The sequence below is a fragment of the Palaemon carinicauda genome, chromosome 39 (genome assembly GCF_036898095.1).
Source record: "Palaemon carinicauda isolate YSFRI2023 chromosome 39, ASM3689809v2, whole genome shotgun sequence".
In the NCBI taxonomy this organism is placed as follows: domain Eukaryota; kingdom Metazoa; phylum Arthropoda; class Malacostraca; order Decapoda; family Palaemonidae; genus Palaemon; species Palaemon carinicauda.
The window spans coordinates 63,683,454-63,710,353 of NC_090763.1; the positions used below are offsets into that span (position 1 = coordinate 63,683,454).

Here is a 26,900-nt window from a genome sequence, read left to right on the forward strand (position 1 = left end):
AGTTCCTGAACTTGAACTGCGTTAGTGTTATCTTGGAGAGGGTAAGCCTCATCGTCATAATCAAGACTAACTTCTGAAGCGTCTGAAATATGGTAAGAGGTAGGGCGTTCAGGATCGTATCCTGAAAGGTGCTTGCCGTCGCTTCCTGACAAGTGTTCAGCGCTGCGAATCGCTTGCCGCTCAACGACCTGTTCAGCTGTTTGTCGCTTGGAAACACGTCCTGGAGGATGTTCACTAAGGTAACTTGAAGAGCGGAAGGCATCCTGAGATCTAGGATGTTCGACAGCCTGTTTCGCAAGATGTTCGGCAGCCTGTTTCGTAGGGCGATCGGCAGCCTGTTTCGCAGGACGTTTGGCAGCCTGTTTCGAAGGACGTTCGACAGCCTGTTTGACAGGACGTTCGACGTCTCTCTTTGAAGGACGTTCGAGCACACGATCTGACTGAAGGATCTCCTTGCGATTGTAAGGACGTTCTTAGCCTCGTAGTAAAGCGCCTTCGACATTAGGGCTGTCAACTGCGGACTTAGGTGATTGTTTAGGATCACGTCCTAAAGGACGTTCAATGTAGCTAGCAGGAAGCTTGGAGCCTCGAATATGAGGACGTTTGACATCATGAACCACCGCGCGCTTAAGACTACGTTCGGGAACACGTCCTACAGGACGTTTCAAAACGTGCTACGCAGACTGCTCGCTCTCGATCCTGACAATAACTGTCACGTGTGTCAGCTTGAGGCTTGACGCTACGTTGGTAGTTCTGCATGAACGACGAGAGCCTGCTTTGCATCTCTTGTAGCATGATAAAATTAGGATCTGAACGTTGTGATATCGGTGATGACACCACAACGTTCTCCTCATCGCTCAGGCGTACAGAGCGCCTGGATGGAGAAAACCAGTCTGAAGGATGCGTGGGCGCCTGTATTGAGGTTAAGCCTGGTCCTGACTGCATAGTAGGATCCTTGGTAGTGTCCGACGTCCTAGAAGGACGTTTAGTCGGAGAACTTACAAACGACTGGTGTATCCCAATGGCTACAGCCAGGCCGCAAACTAGCAGGACGTTGGTTTTCCTTATCAAAGGTCCTCTTAAGAGGTCTGGAAGCAAGCTTCTAGCCTCTTTTAGGCAAAGCGTCATCTGAAGACGACGAGAAACAATTAACCTCATCTTTCCATTGGTGAGGGTGAACGTCCTGGGAAAAGCCCACAGGTACGTTCGAGGGGACGTCTGCTCGTGTTTTAAAGCCTCTCGTCTCCTTTCGCCGTCTGACATTCCTTCTCCCAGGGGTTGGGGAGCTTGGAAGAGGTCTAGGACTAGGACGACGACAGACGCGAGCAGGCGCACCCTCCACGGCACTTAACTTCACTGCACTTTTCGCACTTTCACCCTTCAACTGCTTGACGTCGGACATAAGCTGAGTTCTGTCCGCCGCAAGCGATTCCACTTGAATCGCTTGAATCGCAACCAACATGTCTTTGAGCGTCGGCTCATTAGCAGCAACAGTAGCGGGATAAGGATTTACCACGACATGGGAAGGAAGACTTTAGAAGAATGAGAAGAACTTGGTCTCAATCTATCCCTTTTGAGTTTATGTCTATACCTGTCAAACTCAGTCCATTCATGATCTGACAAAAGAACACACTCATCACAGCGATCCCCCAAATCACATTCTTTACCTCTGCAAGCAACACAGACAGAATGGGGATCAAGAGAAGCTTTTGCCATTCGGGTCTTACACCTACTCACACATAACCTAAAAGTTATAGGGGGGGTGGCCATTTGGAAAAATTTAAAGAGAAATCAGACAAGCGAGGGTCAAAAATTTTCTAAATCCAATCGTATTAAAGAATATCCAAAAGCGAGATCAAAAACAAGCGGGAGTCAACAACCAAAGTTTTGTACTTCACCAAAATAAGATCAATATTGACGAGCAGAATATCCACGTGTCGCCGCTAGCGACGGCAGGGAATATATTAGGGTTCCTGGAATGGTTCCCAGGTACCTCGCTAGGGCGCAAGGGTGGTACACCTGGCTATCCAATCGGCGATTGGCGCGAGTTTTGAATTTTCTGCCGTGACGTCAGGGACGTAAGCTCTATATATAACTACCGGGTAAGTCTTATGTTTAAAAATTAATGGCTCGTCATTTCAGCTACGCCGAAAGTAATCCCCTTATTAAATAGCGTGGTTTGTATTCCAGTTACGGAACAACTGTACATTATACATAAAAGCATTTAGTTAAAAAAAAATGGTAGGATACTTACTTTGATGACTCTGTGTACCATGTTACATGGAGTTGTTTCCCATGGCATCTTTGCCATGACAGCTGTTCCGACATTGCGTAACAAGTTCAGCAGCTGGCTAAAAAAAATTGTTTATTTTGAGAACATCGTAAATGATTCACTTAAATTTTGAATCACATTACACAATAAAAAAATAAAATACTGTCTTCCATATACACGATGAGTTGAAACAAAGTTAATAAAAATGCTAATAAAATAATAAACGGTACTAATTCCAACATTGACAAAATGATATTTTAATTATAAAATAAATTTTTGAATATACTTACCCGGTGAATATATAATAGCTGCAACTCTGTTGCTCGACAGACAAAAAACAGTAAAAACTCGCCAGCGATCGCTCTACAGGTTGCGGGTGTGCCCACCAGCGCCAACTGTCGGCCAGATACCACTCTCTCGATGTAAACAAAGACTCAATTTCTTCTCATCCCACTGCGTCTCTATTGGGGAGGAAGGGAGGGTCGTTTAATTCATATATTCACCGGGTAAGTATATTCAAAAATTTATTCTATAATTAAAATATCATTTTTAAATATTTAACTTAGCCGGTGAATATATAATAGCTGATTCACACCCAGGGTGGTGGGTAGAGACCAGTTAAATATGTTTACATCGTATAAGCTAAGAGTTTTTTTATTTCATTTTGACAGTTATCAATATAACAAAATCAAAATAAATAGGTACCTGGTAAGGAAGTCGACTTAGACGATTACTCTGCCTTGTAAGTACGTCTTCCTTACGGAGCCCCGCGATCCTCTTAGGATGCTGACAGACCCCCAGGAGCTGAAGTATCAAGGGCTGCAACCCATACAATAGGACCTCATCAAACCCCTAATCTGGGCGCTCTCAAGAAATGACTTTGACCACCCGCCAAATCAACCAGAATGCGAAAGGCTTCTTAGCCTTCCGGACAACCCATAAAAACATTAAAACATTTCAAGAGACAGATTAAAAGGATATGGAATTAGGGAATTGTAGTGGTTGAGCCCTCACCCACTACTGCACTCGCTGCTACGAATGGTCCCAGTGTGTAGCAGTTCTCGTAAAGAGACTGGACATCTTTTAAGTAACATGACACGAACACTGACTTGCTTCTCCAATAGGTTGCGTCCATGATACTTTGCAGAGATCTATTTTGCTTAAAGGCCACGGAAGTTGCTACAGCTCTAACCTCGTGCGTCTTAACCTTAAGCAAAGATCGGTCTTCCTCACTCAAGTGTGAATGAGCTTCTCGTATTAACAATCTGATAAAACATGACAAAGCATTCTTTGACATAGGCAAGGATGGTTTCTTAACCGAACACCATAACGCTTCAGATTGGCCTCTTAAAGGTTTAGTACGAGCTAAGTAGAACTTAAGAGCTCTAACAGGGCATAAGACTCTTTCTAGTTCATTGCCTACGATCTCCGATAAGCTGGGAATATCGAAAGATTTAGGCCAAGGACGAGAAGGTAGCTCATTTTTGGCTAGAAAACCAAGTTGCAGAGAACAAGTGGCTTTTTCTGACGAAAATCCGATGTTCTTGCTGAAGGCATGAATCTCACTGACTCTTTTAGCTGAGGCTAAGCATACCAGGAAAAGTCTTAAGAGTGAGATCTTTCAGGGAGGCTGACTGTAAAGGCTCAAACCTGTCTGACATGAGGAATCTTAGGACCACGTCTAAATTCCACCCAGGAGTAGCCAAACGACGCTCCTTAGTGGTCTCGAAAGACTTAAGGAGGTCTTGCAGATCTTTTTTGTTGGAAAGATCTAAGCCTCTATGCCGGAAGACCGATACCAACATGCTTCTGTAGCCCTTGATAGTGGGAGCTGAAAGGGATCGTCCTTTTCTCAGGTATAAGAGAAAATCAGCTATTTGGGCTACAGAGGTACTGGTCGAGGATACAGAAACTGACTTGCACCAGTCTCGGAAGACTTCCCACTTCGATTGGTAGACTCTAATGGTAGAAGCTCTCCTTGCTCTAGCAATCGCACTGGCTGCCTCCTTCGAAAAGCCTCTAGCTCTCGAGAGTCTTTCGATAGTCTGAAGGCAGTCAGACGAAGAGCGTGGAGGCTTTGGTGTACCTTCTTTACGTGCGGCTGACGTAGAAGGTCTACTCTTAGAGGAAGACTTCTGGGAACGTCTACTAACCATCGAAGTACCTCGGTGAACCATTCTTTCGCGGGCCAGAGGGGAGCAACTAACGTCAACCTTGTCCCTTCGTGAGAGGCGAACTTCTGCAGTACCTTGTTGACAATCTTGAATGGTGGGAATGCGTAAAGATCCAGATGTGACCAATCTAGGAGGAAGGCATCTATATGTATTGCTGCTGGGTCCGGGACTGGAGAGCAATAGATTGGAAGCCTCTTGGTCAGCGAGGTTGCAAAGAGATCTATGGTGGGTTGACCCCAAGTCGCCCAAAGTCTCTTGCACACATCCTTGTGGAGGGTCCATTCGATTGGAATTACTTGACCTTTCCGACTGAGACAATCTGCTAGGACGTTCAAGTCGCCCTGGATGAACCTCGTTACTAGGGAGATGCCTCGATCTTTTGACCAGATGAGCAGGTCCCTTGCGACCTCGTACAAAGTCAGTGAGTGGGTACCTCCCTGTTTGTAAATGTACGCCAAGGCCGTGGTGTTGTCCGAGTTTACCTCCACCACCTTGCCTCGAAGGAGATTCTCGAAGCTTAACAAGGCCAGATGAACCGCCAAAAGCTCCTTGCTGTTGATATGCATGCTCCTCTGACTCGAGTTCCACAGACCTGAGCATTCCCGACCGTCCAGCGTCGCGCCCCAGCCCAAGTCCGATGCGTCCGAGAAGAGAACGTGGTTGGGTATCTGAACTGCCAGGGGAAGACCCTCTCGTAGGCTGATATTGTCCTTCCACCAAGTCAGACAAGACTTTATCTTTTCGGAAATCGGGATCGAGACCGCCTCTAGCGTCTTGTCCTTTTTCCAGTGAAAAGCCAGATGGAATTGAAGAGGACGAAGGTGTAGCCTTCCTAGCGAGACAAATTGCTCCAGGGATGACAGCGTCCCTACCAGACTCATCCACAGCCTGACTGAGCAGCGTTCTTTCTTCAGCATCTTCTGGATGGAGAGCAGGGCTTGATCTATTCTGGGGGCCGACGGAAAAGCCCGAAAAACTTGACTGTGAATCTCCATCCCTAAATACAGAATAGTTTGGGATGGGACCAGCTGTGACTTTTCCAAATTGACTAGGAGTCCCAATTCCTTGGCCAGATCTAGAGTCCAATTGAGATCCTTCAGACAGCGATGACTGGAAGAGGCTCTGAGAAGCCAGTCGTCCAAGTACAGGGAGGCTCTGATCTCCGATAGCTCGAAACTGGTACCCCACATTCCTGTAAACAAACCTCAGAAACGGTTGGGAATCCGGGTGTATAGGAATGTGGAAGTATGCCTCCTGAAGGTCGAGAGAGACCATCCAGTCGCCTTCCATAAATGCTGTCAAGACAGCCTGGTAGACTTCACCGTGAAGTTTGTCTTGACAATGAACACATTGAGCGCACTTGCCTCTTACGTACTCCTGCAGTGAACATGGCTGCCAAATCATGGAGCCATCCCTGAGGGACTTGTCCCTGCAGAGAACGTGGCTGTCAGATCATTGGAGCCATCCCTGAAAGCCTTGTTTATGCATGACATAATTGTACAGCAAAACTTCAAAGGCTCAAAAACAGCTGTGAAGTTGACCTGTAAAATCTTGGAGCGTCTCCTGGCCAGGCACCAGGGAGAGTCTACGAGATTTGAGAAGTCTATCTGGGCAGAGGCAGGAACTCCCAAGCCGAGAACTTCTCTCGTGTCATATCAGACTCTCGCTCTATAAGCCAGTTTAAAAGAAGGGAAAGCAAAGGCTGTATCCCCCAAACTCCTCCTGGTGATAAACCAGTCGCCTAGCAAACGTAAAGCTCTCTAGGAGAGCGAGAGAGCACTAGCTTATAAAACAACGGCTTCGATTTAGTAGCTAGGCCTAGTGTAAGCTCTGACGTTTAGGCGAACGAGGAGCAGCAGTTCCAAAAAGATCCGGACAAAGATCCTTAAAAATCAGCATGATTTATTTAAAGTCCATAGAGGGCTAAGCAGCTTTAGGCTCCTCTCCGTCTGACAGAGTCCTCAAGGGAATATCAGTAGGAGGGGGAACAGCAACTTCCTCATCTAAAGGAACCTTGTCCGATAATAGCTGAGTCTCAAGCAAGGGAGAGACCTACCGTGGTGGCAATGCTTTACAAGCAGAGTCCACACGCACTGGTGCATTAGTAGCGGACCAGGACGCAACGTCATGTAACTGCTTGACAGTCTGTGAACTGTCAACAATAACAGGTGCGAGAGACCAGGACGCAACGTCATGTAACTGCTTGACAGTCTGTGAACTGTCAACAACAACAGGTGCGTGAGGACGCACAGCGTCCACTCGAGACTGCTTTGACCGCCTAGACTGAGCAGTCAAAACAACTCTAGAATGCGGAGGTTGATGCACAGCGTCAAAACAAGTCAACTCCGATTGTTAGCGAACGTCCTGAACGTCAACAGGAGCATCAGCAAGTGGCCTAACGTCCAAATGTGGCTGAAAATCCACACGAGACCGCATCGAGTGTGGTTCTAAACAACATGACTGACGTGACTTAGCTACGCCAACGTCAACAGGACGCACAAAGGAACGTTAGGTTGGCTGAAAGCCAGGATCTCGATGAGATAAACGGCTAGGCTCAACGGACTAATCGGCAGAATAGTCTTCCATAAGGGAGGCAAGCTTATTCTGCATGTCTTGCCGTACAAGCCATTTAGGATCAACGGAAATGGTTGCGGTAAGAGACGAGGGTAACGTCTGTGACCGCAACACTTTGCCAACAAAAAGAATCTCGGAGTCTGTGTTACGCTTTTGTTAGGCGGCGAGCAGTTATCCGATGACTGCATGGGGTCAGAGCTGTCCTAATGGCTGCAACCAGGACGCTGGACCTGTCCTGAAAGGACTGACTTTCGCTTAAGGGCCTCGAAACCTTGTTTCAGGTTTCTTATGCGAAAAGCCTTCGGATGACGAGGAGAAAATTGTCTCTCTCGCCTTATGGTAGGGGAGATCTTGGTAAGATACACCCGATACCATAGAGGGAAACGTCTGTTCGCTGATCAAGGCCTCTCGAACCCATAAGTCGTACGACATTACTTCTTCCCTGGGCTTGGGAGCTTGCAAGAGGTCCCGGACTAGGTGAACGACAGGCACGAACAGACGAACCCTCGGACGCAACACTGTAACACTTTGCGCAATATCACTTTATCACTACGATTTTCTGTTTTGCACTTATTTCACTGAAATCGAAACTTTTACTGATTTCTACCTGAAGCACGCAATTCTACCCTCATCAAAAGGTAGTAAATGCGAAATCAGTCGTATAATGCAAGCACATTAATACCAGCAAAAAAACAGTAAACATCTTTTAAGATAAAAAAATCAGTGGTTGGGGAAGAGAATAAACACTAGTTCATTCAAAACTACGTTTTCAATCTCTCACCGTACATTGCCTGGGGACGAGAATAAAACTAAAAACGTTTTTCTGGGCTCCGACCTGTGCCGGGCAGTGAAATACTCCTAGAGCACTATTTCTAAGGAATATAACTGCTATATATTACCAGAGAAAAAAAGCATAGGAATGCCAGGTTGAACCCAGCTCGCTCACCTATATAAGGTGTCGGTATAAAATACTGGGGCGTGATAATTCACAACCAGAGGTCTCGCACTATTTAGATATCTCCTCTTCAAAATCCCCGCCACAGCGAGGTGCCGTTCAACACTACTACCACTAACCCAACCCACGCCAGTGACGTCACTCCTTTATAGCACTTGTTGTTATTAAGTCCAACATGTTTTTTTCTCGTGTTTATCCTTGGATTTATCATTATTTTATAATCGATGGCCGATTCCCATGATACCCCATCGAAGTTAAGTACTTTATCCATGAATGTTAGCGAGATTGGGCAGTGTAACCTCTGTTTTTATTAATGGAGAAGTGTTTATATATGAACGGCGTCCCCGTTCTTACCGTTCATGGTTCGGTTCTGCCCTTTTTTCTCGTTAGTTCGTCAGTCATTAATATTTGTTCGAACTTTTAGGAGTTTTTTCCTTACATTTATATAGTACACCGTCTTTGGAACGTTTTCTCTCCTCTCTCTCCCTCCGTCTCTATCTCTCTCTCTCTCTCTCTCTCTTGATTTCGCACCTAAGAGAAGAGCCCAATTACGTTTCGTCAAAAAAATATGTTATTTGACCAAAGGAAAAAACTGAAAGGTTTTCCAATTAAAAAGTTCCTTTAAAATAGAATTTAAAACATTTAAGCTTTGAAAGAAGAATGAACAAAACGTCAGAATCGATTTACTCTTTCTGCAAAGTGAAACCGTGATACTCTCTCTCTATATCGTAACGATAGAGCGCAAACTGCGTAGCATAAATAAACTAAACGTTAGTTCATCTTTGAAAACAGTACGAAGACTATTCAAAGAAAATCTTTCATAAAATATTTATTAAAAATATTCATTTAAAAAGTTTTAAATCATTAGCTCTTTAAAAGCTATTTACGATAGAAAGGGCTCAACGTTGTTTAACTTCGGTTTCCAAGTTAGGACCGCCTACTCTCAGGAAAGGTCGCATATAAACAAAACATTAAAATTTATTTTTTATGTTTATTATAAATGGAAAGTTAATCGAAGAGGCCTAATAAAGGCGGTGAGATATAAAATATATAGAGGAAAATCTATAATTAATTTATAACGTGATAAGATAATTACTAAAAGCCTAAACACACTTCCGTCTAAGGGAAGGGTCGGCCATTTAAAAGTCAAAGAAAGTCCATACTCTCTTTGTCACCAAAAATTAAATCTATCCAAAACGAGTTCAAGATTTAAGATGAAGATAAAACACCTGCACTGCGAAAGCTCAAACCAAAATGAAGTACTTCACCAAATATGTTGAGAAAACTCCAGGTTCTACAGCGAGTAAAAGTACGTCTTGTCGACACGTCGACAGAGAAGAAATTGAGTCTTTGTTTACATCGAGAGAGTGGTATCTGGCCGACAGTTGGCGCTGGTGGGCACACCCGCAACCTGTATAGCGATCGCTGGCGAGTTTTTACTGTTTTTTGTCTGTCGAGCAACAGAGTTGCAGCTATTATATATTCACCGGCTAAGTTAAATATTTAAAAAGTAATCTTTAATCAACTTGCATTTTTTATTTTATAGTTGAAGTTTAACATAAAGATATAGGTTGTGATGTTTAGATCAAATGTCATGGAAGATCTCTGTCAACTACAGTATCTAAGACAAATTCAGACAAATAAACCACATCTGAAGGACAATAAAACCTTTTAATCCTAAAGGTCCATTCCAATCAACCTAATGCCTTTAATCAAATGAACATACAAGAATTCCAATCATTATTCAGTGTCTTAATATTCTAAAATTCTCATTAAATACAAGCAAAAAACATTGTAAGCATACATAAGCGTAGTCCATAGGGGAGGTAACAACACAATGCCAAAGTATTATTCTGATTACTTTACACCAATACTTATAAATCTTTTTAAACAGTTACAGATATCCCATTAAATTCAGTACAGTATTTCCTTAGCAAACAGTTTATCTTCTATCAGGCAAACTCTAGTAAGGTAAAACAATTAAGACACGGATGAAATGAATGCGAGTGAATTCGGATTATCTGCATGTGTCGTATATGAAACAGGCGTTGATGATCTTGGAAATAAATCTGTGACAAAGATATGATCTACTTAGTACTCTGTCTTTCTCTATCATATCCTTTGTAACTGCTGCTTGTTCCAAACAGCCTCTATGGTTGTTATTACCATACACATCCATTGCAAGAATGTTGTGATCCAAAACTATGTGCGTTGCTTGTATATCTATATCTCTCTATACTAGAAAATAATTTGAATTGACTATCTTTTATCATAACAGAAATTGGTATGCACAAATTTTCTGTGGTTAGTATATACAGTCTTCATTAACTTTATGTTCAGTCTAATTACGCATGCTGTAGATATAGCATATAGTTTGACTCAACAGTACAGTATTCCAAATTACATTTCGGAACTTTAAAACTTTCTTCCCTATACCATCTACTTTGGCCTTTAGATGTCTACTAGGATCCCAGAAAAGCCTAACCTAGACTAGAACATTAAAAAATCTCAGACAATAACTGTCATAACCCCATAGCAACCTTTATCTCCCTCAGATAAGCACAACAAGTCTTTTCTGACTCACATGTAATGTCATTCAAATTCAAGAAATAATAACCTTAGCAGTATCCTCCTTCGGATTTTAGTGCCACCCTTGTCCTGAAAACGCAAGCATTAAAAGAGCATCTTGCTTCCAATGCATGAGAACAGTCACAAAACTTATACTCTCTTTCCTCAAGATCCTTGTAATCTTTCAAAGATGAGTTATAGGTGTCTCAGGAGAAGCTGGCAGTCTATGAAAGTAGGGGCAAAGTTTTCAAGGAAGATTGTTAGTCCACTTTAGAAAAAAAAATTAATAAATGGCATGCTTATACTCTGAACTTACCTCCCAGTTTCCCACTGACCATCAGAAACTATCTTCTCCAGCAGTTCCAAGCTCTCTTCTGCTTTAACCTGTTCAGTGCCAAACTTCCTAAGAAACAAAAAATTACTTTAGTTTTGTTAAATAAAATGTTATTTTTATTAATAAAATAAATTTTTGAATATACTTACCCGGTGATCATATAGCTGCAACTCTGTTGCTCGACAGAAAACCTACGGTCAAAATACGCCAGCGATCGCTATGCAGGTGGGGGTGTACATCAACAGCGCCATCTGTCGAGCAGGTACTTAGTACTCCAAGCAAACAAAGAACCAATTTTCTCCTCGGTCCACTGGGTCTCTATTGGGGAGGAAGGGAGGGTCCTTTAATATATGATCACCGGGTAAGTATATTAAAAAATTTATTTTATTAATAAAAATAACATTTTTCAATATTAAACTTAGCCGGTGATCATATAGCTGATTCACACCCAGGGGGGTGGGTAGAGACCAGCATTACATGTTTACATTATTATGAGCTAAGTATTTTGTATTTCATTTTAGCAGTTATTCAAAATAACAAACATAAAATAAATAAGTACCTGGTAAGGAAGTCGACTTGAACAATTACTCTGCCTTTTTAAGTACGTCTTCCTTACGGAGCCTCGCGATCCTCTTAGGATGCTGAGCGACCCCTAGGATCTGAAGTATCAAGGGTTGCAACCCATACAACAGGACCTCATCAAAACCTCTAATCTAGGCGCTTCTCAAGAAATGACTTTGACCACCCGCCAAATCAAGTAGGATGCGAAAGGCTTCTTAGCCTTCCGGACAACCCAAAAACAATAATAAAACATTTCAAGAGAAAGATTAAAAAGGTTATGGAATTAGGGAATTGTAGTGGTTGAGCCCTCACCCACTACTGCACTCGTTGCTACGAATGGTCCCAGAGTGTAGCAGTTCTCGTAAAGAGACTGGACATTCTTAAGATAAAAAGACGCGAACACTGATTTGCTTTTCCAATAGGTTGCGTCGATTATACTTTGCAGAGATCTATTTTGTTTAAAGGCCACGGAAGTTGCGACAGCTCTAACTTCGTGTGTCCTTACCTTCAGCAAAGCTTGGTCTTCCTCATTCAGATGGGAATGAGCTTCTCGTATTAACAGTCTGATAAAATAGGATAAAGCATTCTTTGACATAGGCAAAGATGGATTCTTAACTTAACACCATAAAGCTTCAGACGGGCCTCGTAAAGGTTTTTAAATAGAACTTAAGAGCTCTTACAGGACATAAGACTCTTTCTAGTTCATTTCCAACCATACGATAAGTTTGGAATATCGAACGATATTGGTCAAGGCCGAGAAGGCAGCTCGTGTTTGGCTAGAAAACCAAGTTGTAGAACATGTAGCCGTTTCGGATGAGAATCCGATGTTCTTGCTGAAGGCATGAATCTCACTGACTCTTTTAGCTGTGCTAAGCATATCAGGAAAAGAGTCTTAAAGGTGAGATCTTTCAGGGAGGCTGATTGTAGCGGTTCGAACCTGTCTGACATAAGGAATCTTAGTACCACGTCTAAATTCCAACCAGGTGTAACCAAACGACGCTCCTTCGTGGTCTCAAAAGACTTAAGGAGGTCCTGTAGATCTTTATTGTTGGAAAGATCTAAGCCTCTGTGACGGAAGACTGATGCCAACATGCTTCTGTAACCCTTGATAGTGGGAGCTGAAAGAGATCGTTCTTTCCTCAGATATAAGAGAAAGTCAGCTATTTGAGTTACAGAGGTACTGGTCGAGGATACGGATACTGACTTGCACCAGTTTTGGAAGATTTCCCACTTCGATTGGTAGACTCTAAGGGTGGATGTTCTCCTTGCTCTAGCAATCGCTCTGGTTGCCTCCTTCGAAAAGCCTCTAGCTCTCGAGAGTCTTTCGATAGTCTGAAGGCAGTCAGACGAAAAGCGTGGAGGCCTTGGTGTACCTTCTTTACGCGTGGCTGACGTAGAAGGTCCACCCTTAGGGGAAGTGTTCTGGGAACGTCTACTAGCCATCGAAGTACCTCGGTGAGCCATTCTCTCGCGGGCCAGAGGGAAGCAACTAGCGTCAACCTTGTCCCTTCGTGAGAGGCGAACTTCTGCAGTACCTTGTTGACAATCTTGAACGGAGGGAATGCATATAGATCTAGATGTGACCAATCTAGTAGAAAGGCATCTATATGAACTGCTGCTGGGTCCGGGATTGGTGAGCAAAATATTGGGAGCCTCTTGGTCATCGAGGTTGCGAAGAGATCTATGGTTGGCTGGCCCCAGGTGGCCCAAAGTTTCTTGCATACATCCTTGTGGAGGGTCCATTCTGTTGGAATTATTTGTTCCTTCCGACTGAGACAATCTGCCATGACATTCAAGTTGCCTTGGATGAACCTCGTTACTAGTGAAATGTCTAGACCTTTTGACCAGGTGAGGAGGTCCCTTGCGATCTCGTACAATGTCAGAGAGTAGGTCCCTCCTTGCTTGGAGATGTACGCCAACGCCGTGGTGTTGTCCGAGTTCACCTCCACCACTTTGCCTTGAAGGAGAGACCTGAAGCTTTTCCAGGTCAGACGTACTGCCAGTAGCTCCTTGCAGTTGAAATGCATTGTCCTTTGACTCGAGTTCCATAATCCCGAGCATTCCCTACCGTCTAATGTCGCACCCCAGCCTACGTCCGATGCGTCCGAGAAGAGAACGTGGTTGGGAGTCTGAACAGTCAGGGGAAGACCCTCTCTAAGGTTGATATAGTCCTTTCACCAAGTCAGACAAGACTTTATCTTTCCGGAAACCGGGATCGAGACCGCTTCTAGCGTCTTGTCCTTTTTCCAGTGAAAAGCTAGATGGTATAGAAGAGGACGGAGGTGTAGTCTTCCTAGTGACACAAATTGATCCACGGATGACAGTGTCCCTACCAGACTCATCCACAGCCTGACTGGGCAGCGTTCCTTCTTCAGCATCTTCTGGATGGATAGCAGGGCTGGGGGTTGATCGTCTTGTTAAGCAACGTCCTCATCAGAGGGTTCCTCATCCGAAACTGATGAGGAAACGGCAACGGAGTGGGCAACGTCTGACTCGCTGAATCCGGTCGCACTGGTGGATGCGTGACGGAGCCGGACGCAATATCATGGCACTGCTGCACAGTCTGTGAACTGTCAACAACCATGGGTGCGCGAGGAAGTACAGCGTCAACCCGAAACTGTCTAGACTGTCTGGGTTGTGCAGTCAACACCCTACCGGGTTGCTGAGGTTGACGCACTGCGTCACAACAAGTCACCTCTGCTGGTTGTTGAACGTCTTCCTAGTGACACACTGAACGTCAACAACCACCTCCGAGCGTCGCTTAACGTCAACGTGCGACTGGCAACCCACACTGGGTCGCATCGGTGGAGGAACCACCTCAACTGGCAGACGCGAGTAGGTTACCTCAGCGTCAACAGGGCGCACAACCGACCGGTTGGAAGGTTGTTGGCCAGAAGGTTCTTCTCCGCATTTAAGTCCTCTATCAAGGACACAAGCTTGGACTGCATGTCTTGCAGCAAAGCCCATTAAGGGTCTACGGGAGCAGGTGTGGCAACAGACGGGGTTAGCGACTGAGGCGGAACCATTTACCATCCCTGGAAGCCTTGTTATGTGTGACATAATAGTACAGCAAACTTCAAAGGCTCGACAAAAGTTGAGAAGTTGACCTGTAAACAACTTGGAGCGTCTCCTGGCTAGGCGCCAGGGCGAGTCTACCAGACTTGAGAAGTCTATCTGGGCAGAGGCATGAACTCCCAAGCCGAGAACTTCTCTCGTGTCCTATCAGACTCTCGCTCTATAAGCCAGTTTAAAAGAAGGGAAATCAAAGGCTGTATCCCTAAAACTCCTCCTGGTGCAAAAACCAGTCGCCTAGCCAACGTAACGCTCTCTAGGAGAGCGAGAGAGCACTAGCTTAACAACAACGGCTTCGAAGTAGCTAGGCCTAGTGTAAGTTCTGACGTTTAGGCGAACGAGGAGCAGCAGTTACAAGGTCCGGACGAAGATCCTTAAAAAATCATCATGATTTAATTAAAGTCCATAGGAGGCTAAGCAGCTTAAGGCTCCTCTCCAAATGACAGAGTCCTCAAAGGAATATCAGTAGGAGGGAGAACAGCACTTTCTCATCTACAGGAACCTTGTCCGATAAAAGCTAGGTTATCTCAGTGAGTCTCTCACTGGTGCATTAGTAGCAGACCAGAAGGCAACGTCATGTAACTGCTTGACAGTCTGTGAACTGTCAACAACTGAACTGTCAACCACAACAGGTGCGTGAGGACATACAGCACTGGTGCATTAGTAGCAGACCAGAAGGCAACGTCATGTAACTGCTTGACAGTCTGTGAACTGTCAACAACTGAACTGTCAACCACAACAGGTGCGTGAGGACATACAGTGTTCACTCGAGACTGCTTTGACTGTCTATACTGAGCAGTCAAAACAACTCTAAAATGCGGAGGTTGACGCACCGCGTCAAAACAAAACAACTTAGACTGTTGTTGTACCTCGCGAACGTCAACGGAAGGTTCCGTGCGTTACTGAATGTCAACATGCGGCTGGCAGGGTACACTGGAACGCATGGGTGGCGGGACTCTCTCAGCTGGAGTGCGGCAGAAGGTTGCCTCAGCGTCCACAGGACGCACAACCGTGTTGGTTGTAGGCTAGAGGTTGGTGCAGTGTCAACCTTCTCCGCACGAAAGTCCCGCATCAATGACGTTAACTGAGACTGCATGGTCTGCAGCACAGACCACTTAGGGTCTACAGGAGCAGGTGCGGCAACAGACGGTGTGACTGCCTGATGCGGTACCGCTTTGCCTCTCTTAGGAGGTGAGCAGTCGTCGGAAGACTGCAGCGAGTCCGAACTGACCCAGTGGCTACAACTGGGCCGTTGGACTTGCGCGGAAGGGACCGACTTGCGCTTAATAAGCTGCGAGACCTTGGTCCATGGTTTCTTACGAGAAACCTCTTCCGCAGACGAGAAATAAATGGGCTCTCTCGTCTTTGTGTGGGTGGGGCGATCTTGGGTAGATACGCCCGAAACCACGGAGGGAAACGTCTGTTCGTTGATCAAGGCCTGACGAACCCATAAGTCGTTCGACATTACTTCTCCCCTGGGCTTGGGAGCTTGCAAGAGGTCCCGGACTAGGTGAACGACAGGCACGAACAGACGAACCCTCGGACGCAACACTGTAACACTTTGCGCATATCACTTTATCACTTCGATTTTCTGTTTTGCACTTATTACACTGAAATCGAAACTTTTACTGATTTCAACCTGAAACACGCAATTCTACCCTTCATTAAAAGGTAGTAATTGCGAAATCAGTCGTATAATGCAGCTATTAATACTAGCAAAAAACAGAAAACATATATAAAGATAAAAAATTCAGTGGCTGGGAAAGAGACTAAACACTCGTTCAAATAAACTACGTTTACAATCTCTCACCGCACATAGCCTGGGGACAAGAATAAAACCCTAGAAACGTTTTACCTTCTTCCCCGTACAGCGACTAGGGAGGAGAGTAACACGAGAACAACGTTACCCCGCTTGAACGGAACGTTTTCTCTCCTCTCTCTCCCTCCGTCTCTATCTCTCTCTCTCTTTCTCTCTTGATTTCGCACCTTAGAGAAGAGCCCAATTATATTTCGTCAAAAAAAACATGTTATTTGACTAAAGGAAAAAACTGAAAGGTTTTTAATTAAAAAGTTCCTTTAAAATAGAATTTAAAACATTTAAGCTAAGAAAGAATGAACAAAACGTCAGAATCGATTTACTCTTACTGCAAAGTGACACCGTGAAAATTCTCTCTCTATCGTAACGATAGAGCGCAAGTTGAACGTTCTGAACGTCAACAACTGCAGAGACAAAACAAAACGTTAGTTCAACTTTGAAACAGTACGAGACTATCAAAGAAATTCTTTCAAAAACATTAAAATAGCATAATATGTTAACAGGTAAAACCGAAATGACGGGCTCAATGTTAATTAACTTCGGTACAAGAAAAGACCGCCTACTATTAGGAAAGGTCGAATATAAACAAATATAAAAGGAAGTTAATCGAAGAGGCCTATAAAAGGCGGAGAGATATAAAATAAATCTATAACTTTTGTTAAGCAAAATTAAGAAAGAGAGTCTATACTCTCTTAGACACCAACACTTCCGTCTAAGGGAAGGGTCGGCCATTTAAAGGTGAAAGAGAGTTCATACTCTCTTCGTCACCATAATTAATCAAATTAAGTCCAAAAGCTAGCTAAGCTAATAATAGAACTTCCTGAATAGCGAAAGCTGAAATCTTAGAGCAATACTTCACCAAAAACCGTGAACAAGACTCCAAAATTATAAGCGTATCCATGAACGTCTTGCCGGAAGCACGACAGAGGAAAAATTGAAGTGGTGTCAACAAGAAGTACTGCAGTACCTGGCCACAGGTGGCGCTTGTGAGTACACCCCCCTCTTGTATAGCGATCGCTGGCGTATCCCTTCCGTAGAATTCTGTCGGGCAACAGAGTTGACAGCTACATGATTATCGGGTAAGTTTAATATTGAAAATTCTCCATTAGAATGGTTTACTACGTGATACTGTATACACTAGTATAATACATGAACAAGAAAGACTGCCTTCAACTGCTTTGAGTATCTTATATAAGATGACTTCTATGAGGCTGTTAGATGTAATACCTCATCTCATTGCAATATAAAATGTTATTTTCATTAGTAAAATAAATTTTTGAATATACTTACCCGATAATCATGTAGCTGTCAACTCTGTTGCCCGACAGAATTCTACGGAAGGGATACGCCAGCGATCGCTATACAAGAGGGGGGTGTACTCACAAGCGCCACCTGTGGCCAGGTACTGCAGTACTTCTTGTTGACACCACTTCAATTTTTCCTCGGTCCACTGGTTCTATGGGGAGGAAGGGTGGGTCAATTAAATCATGATTATCGGGTAAGTATATTCAAAAATTTATTTTACTAATGAAAATAACATTTTTCAATATTAAACTTACCCGATAATCATGTAGCTGATTCACACCCAGGGAGGTGGGTGAAAACCAGTGTACATGTATATCAAGAAGCTAAGTATCCCGTATTTCATATTATCAGTTATTCAAAATAACAATGAAATTACAAGTACCTGGTAAGGAAGTCGACTTGAGCCATTACTCTGCCTTAAATAAGTTCGTCTTCCTTACTGAGCGCAGCGTTCCTCTTAGGAGGCTGAACAACTCTAAGGTGCTGAAGTATCAAGGGCTGCAACCCATACTAAAGGACCTCATCACAACCTTTAACCTCGGCGCTTCTCAAGAAAGAATTGACCACCCGCCAAATCAACAAGGATGTGGAAGGCTTCTTAGCCGACCGTACAACCCATAAAAAGTATTCAAGAGAAAGGTTAAAAGGTTATGGGATTATGGGAATGTAGTGGCTGAGCCCTCGCCTACTACTGCATTCGTTGCTACGAATGGTCCCAGGGTGTAGCAGTGCTCGTAAAGAGACTGGACATCTTTGAGATAGAATGATGCGAACACTGACTTGCTTCTCCAATAGGTTGCATCCATAACACTCTGCAGAGAATGGCTCTGTTTGAAGGCCACTGAAGTAGCCACAGCTCCCACTTCATGTGTCCTTACCTTCAGCAAAGCAAGGTCTTCTTCCTTCAGATGAGAATGTGCTTCCCTAATCAGAAGCCTGAATAGTAAGAAACTGAGTTCTTAGAACTTGGAAAAGAAGGTTTCTTGATAGCACACCATAAGGCTTCTGATTGTCCTCGTAAAGGTTAAGACCTTTTTAGATAGTACCTAAGAGCTCTAACTGGGCAAAGTACTCTCTCCAGTTCATTCCCCACCAAGTTGGACAGGCTTGGGATCTCGAACGACTTAGGCCAAGGACGTGAAGGAAGCTCGTTTAGTAAAAACCGAGCTGCAAGGAACATGTAGCCGTTTCAGATGTGAAAACAATGATCCTGCTGAAGGCGTGGATCTCACTTACTCTTTTAGCTGTTGTCAAGCACACGAGGAAAAGAGTTTTTAATGTGAGGTCCTAAAAAGAGGCTGATTGGAGAGGTTCAAATCTTGATGACATAAGGAACCTTAGGACCACGTCTAGATTCCAGCCTGGAGTGGACAACCGACGGTCCTTTGAGGTCTCAAAAGACCTAGGGAGGTCCTGTAGATCTTTGTTGGTGGAAAGATCCAAGCCTCTGTGGCGGAAAACCGCTGCCAACATACTTCTGTAACCCTTGATCGTAGGAGCTGAAAGGGATCTTACTTTCCTTAGATATAACAGGAAGTCAGCAATCTGGGTTACAGTGGTACTGGTTGAGGAAACTGCATTGGTCTTGTACCAGCTACGGAAGACTTCCCCTTGAGACTGATAGATTCTGAGAGTGGATGTTCTCCTTGCTTTGGCAATCGCTCTGGCTGCCTCCTTCGAAAAGCCCCTAGCTCTTGAGAGTCTTTCGAAAGTCTGAAGGCAGTCAGACGAAGAGCGTGGAGGTTTGGGTGTACCTTCTTTACGTGAGGTAGACGTAGAAGGTTCACTCCTAGAGGAAGAGTCCTGGGAATGTCGACCAGCCATTGCAGTACCTCTAAGAACCATTCTCTCGCGGGCCAGAGCGGAGCCAACCAACGTCAGCCGTGTCCCTTTGCGAGAGGAGAACTTCTGAAGTACCCTGTTGACAATCTTGAACGGCGGGAATGCATACAGGTCGAGATGGAACCAATCCAGCAGAAAAGCATCCACGTGAACTGCTGCTGGGTCTGGAATCGGAGAACAATACAACAGGAGTCTCTAGGTTATCGAGGTAGCGAACAGATCTATGGTTGGCTGCCCCCACAGGGCCCAAAGTCTGCTGCAAACATTCTTGTGAAGGGTCCACTCTGTGGGGATGACCTGACCCTTCCGGCTGAGGTGATCTGCCATGACATTCATACCGCCCTGAATGAACCTCGTTACCAGCGTGAGCTTTCGATCTTTAGACCAGATGAGGAGGTCCCTTGCGATCTAGAACAACTTCACGAAAGAGTCCCTCCCTGCTTGAAGATGTAAGCCAGGGCTGTGGTGTTGTCAGAGTCCACCTCCACCACTTTGTTAAGCTGGAGGGACTTGAAGTTTATCAAGGCCAGAAGAACCGCCAACAACTCCTTGCAATTGATGTGAAGTGTCCTTTGCTCCTGATTCCATGTTCCCGAGCATTCCTGTCCGTCCAAAGTCGCACCCCAGCCCGTGTCTGATGTGTCCGAGAGGAGACGGCGGTCGGGTTTCTGAACAGCCAAAGGTAGACTTCCTTGAGAAGAAAGCTGTTCTTACACCACGCGAGAGAAGACCTCCTCTCTTCGGAAACAGGAACTGAGACCGTCTCTAGCGTCATGTCCTTTATCCAGTGAGCAGCTAGATGATACTGAAGGGGGGGAGGTGGAGTCTCCCTAACACGATGAACAGGGCCAGCGACGAAAGTGTCCCTGTTAGACTCATCCACTACCTGACTGAGCATCGGTTCCTTCTCAGCATGCTCTGGATGCATTCTAGGGCTTGGAAGATCCTTGGGGCCGACGGAAAAGCCCGAAAAGCTCGACTCTGAAGATCCATACCCAGGGAGACAATGGTCTGGGATGGGATGAGCTGAGACTCCTCAAAATTGACCAGGAGGCCCAGTTCCTTGGTCAGATCCATAGTCCATCTGAGAATCTCCAGACAGCGACGACTTGTGGGAGCTCTTAAAAGCCAGTCGTCTGACGGAGCCGGACACAAGATCATGGTACTGCTGCACAGTCTGTGAACTGTCAACCATGGGGAAGCGAGGAAGTACAGTGACAACCCGAAGCTGTCTAGACTGTCTGGGTCGTACAGACAACTCCTTATCGGGTTGCTGAGGTTGCCGCACTGCGTCACAACAAGTCACTTCTGCTGGTTGTTGAACGTCTTCCCAGTGACACACTGACTCCGTAAACAAAAAATCCTTTAACAAGGACTAAGCTTGGACTGCATGTCTTGCAACACAGCTCAAGGTGTATGGGAGCAGGTGTGGTAACAGACGGGGTTAGTGACTGAAGTGGAACCATTACCTTCCCTGGAAGCATGTTATGCTTAAATAAAAGTCCATAGGAGGCTACGCAGCTAAAGGCTCCTCTCCAAATGACAGAGTCCTCAAGGGAATATCAGAAGGAGGGAGAAAAGCACTTTCTCATCTACAGGGACCATATCCGAGAAAAGCTAAGTGCTCTCAGTGAGGGTTTCAATGGTGCAAAAGCAGCAGACTAGAAGGCAACGTTATGAAACTGCTTGACAGTCTAGTGAGTTGGCAACAACCAAAGATGTGTGACTGAGAAGCATGCGGTAAGGTATGCAGAGCATGTTGTATGCAGAGCATGCTGTATGCAGAGCATGCTGTATGTAGAGCATGTTGTATGCAGAGCATGCTGAATGCAGAGCATGCTGTATGCAGAGCATGTTGTATGCAGAGCATGCTGTATGCAGAGCATGCTATATGTAGAGCATGTTGTATGCAGAGCATGCTGAATGCAGAGCATGCTGTATGCAGAGCATGTTGTAAGCAGAGCATGCTGTATGCAGAGCATGCTGTATGCAGAGCATGCTGTATGTAGAGCATGCTGTAAGGTAAGCAGAGCGTGTTGCATGGCGTGTAACATTTCTCAGAAATTCCATGACCAGTGCTAGAGTGAGTAATATCTCATTACCGTCCATTGAAAGTGCACGTGCCGAGGGAATTGATTTAGACTGTTTTGTTGATGAATTTGATAGCCGGCATGATAATCGTAGAATTAAGCTACACTAAATGTACTATAATCTACTTCACCTCAGGAAAGGGAAACTCGCCCTGTTGGCAACACTGCATTACTTCATGCATGCTTGCATGAGGTTTTAATATCAACATAATATTTACCTTACATTCATAACTCATGATTCATTTTTGTTTTGAAGATATTTTTGCCATATTATGCGATATTGTTAAAAATATATTGCAAGGAATACATATATATTTTTATATAAGTAATACAAATAACCTCCATTATCATAATGTTTGTGTAGGCATACATGTATATGATTACAAATGCAAGTTATGAAAGTAATGAGGTGTTATTTCCAAGTTGAATGGGAAGAGGCTCAAGTTGAGGAGAAAGTGGCAGATGCATGTGTTGAGGTGGCTGACTCATAGCATGAGGTTGCTGCCTCAAGAGTTGCACTTGCTGTAAGGGTTGCGGATGCGCAGTAGCAGGTTCCTGAGGAACGAGTTAAGGTTCCTGAGGTGTGAGCTGCGAGAGTTGAGGTAGCTGCGCAGAACGCAGTTCTTGTCTCGCGAGTTGAGGTTCCTGAGGTGCTAGCCTAAGCTGCAGCGAGTGCTGAGGTGGCTGCCTCATTGATGGAAGAGGTTGTCGTACCTCAAGAGATTGTTGCCTCGCTGGTGGAACCGCAAGCGGAAGCGGAGGAAGTAAGGCATAAGATTCCTGCTCCCATTGCTGAGGTTGCCTTAAGGAAGGCGGAGGTTGCTGCACACCGCTGGTAACTGGCAACTCAGTACGCGGTAAGGTATCCTGAGGAACCTCAACATCGTACGCCTGGCAGACTGGACTGCGGTGAGGCGGAGCGATCGCAGGAGGAGGTGTAACCTTCTCAGCCTGACACTCACGCATTAAGACCGCAAGCTGTGACTGCATGGACTGCAGCAAAGTCATCTTGGGGTCGGCAGACGCTAAGGTCTGCTGAGGCAAAGCCTTAACAGAAGATGAGGTCTGTTGCGGCATCACCTTACCTCTCTTAGGAAGTGTGCAGTCACCTGATGACTGCGGAGAGTCAGAGCTAACCCAATGACTGCATCCGGGTTGTTGAACTCTAGAGGTCTGGACTTTACGTTTAAGAGGTCTTGAGACCTGAGTCCAGCGTTATCTCCCCGAAATTTCTTCTGCAGACGAGTAAAATAAGGGCTCAATCGTCTGCGGGTGGGAGTGACGGTCTCTGTAAGACACGCCCGCAACCACCGAGGATACTTCTGTGCGCCGATCAAGGCCTGCCGAACCCTTTTGCCCTTCGACATTGCTTCTCCCCTGGGCTTGGGAGCTTGCAAGAGGTCCCGGACTGGGAGGACGACTGGCACGCAAGAAGTACCCTCACGCACAACACTGACACACTTTGCGCTAATCACTTATCACTTTTGAATTTCTGTTTGCACTTATTTCACTGAACTCGAAACTTTAAGTGGTTTGTACCTGAAACACGCAATTCTATCCTTCTTTAAAAGTTAGTAATTGCGAAAACAGAATTACAATGTAACAGAAAAATCTAATGAAAGATAAATAATTCAGTGGCTGGAAAGAGACTAAACACTAGATCAAATAAACTACGTTTAAAATCTCTCACCGCATAAAGCTTGAGAACAAGAATAAACTCTAGAAACGTTTACCTTCTTCCCCTAAAGAGACTAGGGAGAAGAGCAAAAACGATAACAACGTTACTCGCTTGAACGAAACGTTTATCCAGCTCTCTCTCCCTCCGTCTCTATCTCTCTCTCTCTCTCTCTCTCTCTAGACTTAGAACCTGAGAGAAGAGCCCAATCATATATACTCGTTAAAACATATTATTGTTAAAGGAAAAAAACTGAAAGATTTCCCAAATAAAAAGTTCCTTTATTAGAATTAAAACCATTAAGCTAAGAAAGAATGAACAAAACGTTATAAACGGTTTACTCTTACTGCAACGTGACACCGTGAAAATTCTCTCTCTATCGTAACGATAGAGCGCAAGTTGAAAGTTCTGAACGTCAACAACTGCAGAGACAAAACAAAACGTTAGTTCAACTTTGAAACAGTACGAGACTATCAAAGAAATTCTTTCAAAAACATTAAAATAGCATAATATGTTAACAGGTAAAACCGAAATGACGGGCTCAATGTTAATTAACTTCGGTACAAGAAAAGACCGCCTACTATTAGGAAAGGTCGAATATAAACAAATATAAAAATTAATTTTAATAATTTTATAATAAAAGGAAGTTAATCGAAGAGGCCTATAAAAGGCGGAGAGATAAAAAATAAATCTATAACTTTTGTTAAGCAAAATTAAGAAAGAGAGTCTATACTCTCTTAGACACCAACACTTCCGTCTAAGGGAAGGGTCGGCCATTTAAAGGTGAAAGAGAGTTCATACTCTCTTCGTCACCAATTAATCAAATTAATTCCAAAAGCTAGCTAAGCTAATAATAGAACTTCCTGAATAGCGAAAGCTGAAATCTTAGAGCAATACTTCACCAAAAACCGTGAACAAGACTCCAAAATTATAAGCGTATCCATGAACGTCTTGCCGGAAGCACGACAGAGGAAAAATTGAAGTGGTGTCAACAAGAAGTACTGCAGTACCTGGCCACAGGTGGCGCTTGTGAGTACACCCCCCTCTTGTATAGCGATCGCTGGCGTATCCCTTCCGTAGAATTCTGTCGGGCAACAGAGTTGACAGCTACATGATTATCGGGTAAGTTTAATATTGAAAAAAACATGTTATTTGACTAAAGGAAAAAACTGAAAGGTTTTTAATTAAAAAGTTCCTTTAAAATAGAATTTAAAACATTTAAGCTAAGAAAGAATAAACAAAACGTCAGAATCGATTTACTCTTACTGCAAAGTGAAACCGTGATACACTCTCTCTCTATCGTAACGATAGAGCGCATGTTGAACGTCCTGAACGTCAACAACTGCGTAGTCTAAAAAACTAAACGTAGTTCATCTTTGAAAACAGTACGAAGACTATCAAAGAAAAGCTTTCAAAAAACATTAAATTTTAAATTCTTTAAAGGCTAAATACGATATAACGGGCTCAACGTTGATTAACTTCGGTTCCAAGTTAGGACCGCCTACTATCAGGAAAGGTCGCATATAAACAAAACATAAAAATTTATTTTTATATGTTTATAATAAATGGAAAGTTAATCGAAGAGGCCTAATAATGGCGGAGAGATATATATATACTGTAGATCTATAACGTGTTAAGCAAAATTACTAAAAACCTAAACACACTTCCGTCTAAGGGAAGGGTCGGCCATTTAAAAGTGAAAGAGGGTCCATACTCTCTTTGTCACCATAATTAAGTCTATCCAAAATGAGTTCAAGTTTTGAGATGAAGATAAAACCCCTGCATAGCGAAAGCTCAAAACTAGAATAGTGTACTTCACCAAATAGTTGTGAAAACAAATCCAGTTAGTAACAGCGTATTAGTAGGTCTTGCTGGTAGCCCGACAGAGAGAAAATTGGTTCTTTGTTTGCTTGGAGTACTAAGTACCTGCTCGACAGATGGCGCTGTTGATGTACACCCCCACCTGCATAGCGATCGCTGGCGTATTTTGACCGTAGGTTTTCTGTCGAGCAACAGAGTTGCAGCTATATGATCACCGGCTAAGTTTAATATTGAAAAAATTATGACAATTAGATTTGCACTTTTATATATTGTACAAGACTCATAAACAAAAGTCTACAAATCATGAAATAAGTAACCCAGAGATAGCATCGCAAATACAGGTAGTAGGTTGGCCAGGGCACCAAACACCCGTCGAGATACTACCACTAGAGAGTTATGTAGTCCTTTGACAGGCCAGACAGTACTGAATTGGATCCTTCTCTCTAGTTACGGTTCACTTTCCCTTTGCCTACACATACACCGAATAGTCTGGCCAATTCTTTACAGATTCTCCTCTGTCCTCATTCACTTGACAACACTGAGATTACCAAACAATTCTGCATCACCCCTGGGGTTAACTACTGAACTGTAATTGTCCAGGGGCTGCTTTCCTCTTGGTAAGGGTAGAAGAGACTCTTTAGCTATAGTAAGCAGCTCTTCTAGGAGACACACTCCAAAACCAAACCATTGTTCTCTAGTCTTGGGTAGTGCCATAGCCTCTGTACCATGGTCTTCCACTGTCTTGGGTTAGAGTTCTCTAGCTTGAGGGTACACTCGGGTACACTAATCTATCTCGTTTCTCTTCCTCTTGTTTTGTTAAAGTTTTCATAGTTTATATAGGAAATATTTATTTAAATGTCAGTGTTCATAAAATACATTATTTTTCCTTGTTTCCTTTCCTCACAGGGCTACTTTCTCTGTTGGGCCCCTGGGCTTATAGCATCATGCTTTTCCAACTAGGGTTGTAGCTTTGCAAGTAATAATAATAATAGGAAACCAATTACCCACGGCCCATGCAAACGATCTGTTAAAGCAAAAGTATCTGGATAACAGTTGCAGCCTGCTATTTTAAACTCAACATACTACTTCTATCAATCAATGTCCCTAATGTTAATAAATATGACAAATTCGTAGATAATTTGTATTTTTCCTAACTATACAGACCTTAGCTATTTAATAGGGGTATTACTTTCGGCGTAGCTGAAATGACGAGCCATTAATTTTTAAAGAGGGTTAACTACCCACAACACTAGTTAGCGGGGGGGGGGGGGGGGGGGGTAGCTTGCTACCGCTCCCCCTCACACACCTGTGATTGAGCTCACTTTGCTTGGAGGTAGGACTTCAAGGGGGATAGGGCTAGCGGCCAAGTTTGGTTAAATAGCTAAGATTTGTATAGTTCGGAAAATACATATTACTGTATCTACGAATTTTTCATTTGTTCCATCACTGGAATACAAACCATGCTATTTAATAGGGGTGACTCACCCATTAGGAAGGGTGGATGCTTCAGCCAATCTGGGTTTTTTACTTTACCCAGGGGCTCCTTATCAGAGTGTGTTAGCACTCAAGGAATAAGGAGTCCCTGCGCCTCGCTAAAACCTTGCTACGCAAGGTTCGCGGCCTACGCAAGCTGTGTGTGAAGGTATGTAGAAATGTGACTCATCCTAGAAAGTTATTCAGAGTTCTTTAGATGGAAAAACTATGCACTAGGACTTTCCCAATACCACCTTGTCAGAGTATGGGGACGCAACAGCATTAATCTTAATACTAGGTACACAAGGGAGTATGGTTTACCTGCAGTGGTTTAAGGTCAGCCATGCAGAAAACCCAGAATGCTGCTT

General features: G+C 44.0%; 1 protein-coding gene across 1 annotated transcript in view; it reads right to left on the reverse strand.

Annotated features, from left to right (window-relative positions):
• eIF2Bbeta (eukaryotic translation initiation factor 2B subunit beta) overlaps positions 1-26,900 on the reverse strand; it is a 109,784-nt gene that overhangs the window by 65,832 nt on the left and 17,052 nt on the right. Inside the window, exons 2-3 of the mRNA XM_068362421.1 lie at positions 10,860-10,946; positions 2,255-2,351 (exon numbers count right to left, since the gene is read on the reverse strand). Of these exons, the coding sequence (XP_068218522.1) occupies positions 2,255-2,351; positions 10,860-10,946 (184 nt within the window). The remainder of the gene's footprint in view (positions 1-2,254; positions 2,352-10,859; positions 10,947-26,900) is intronic.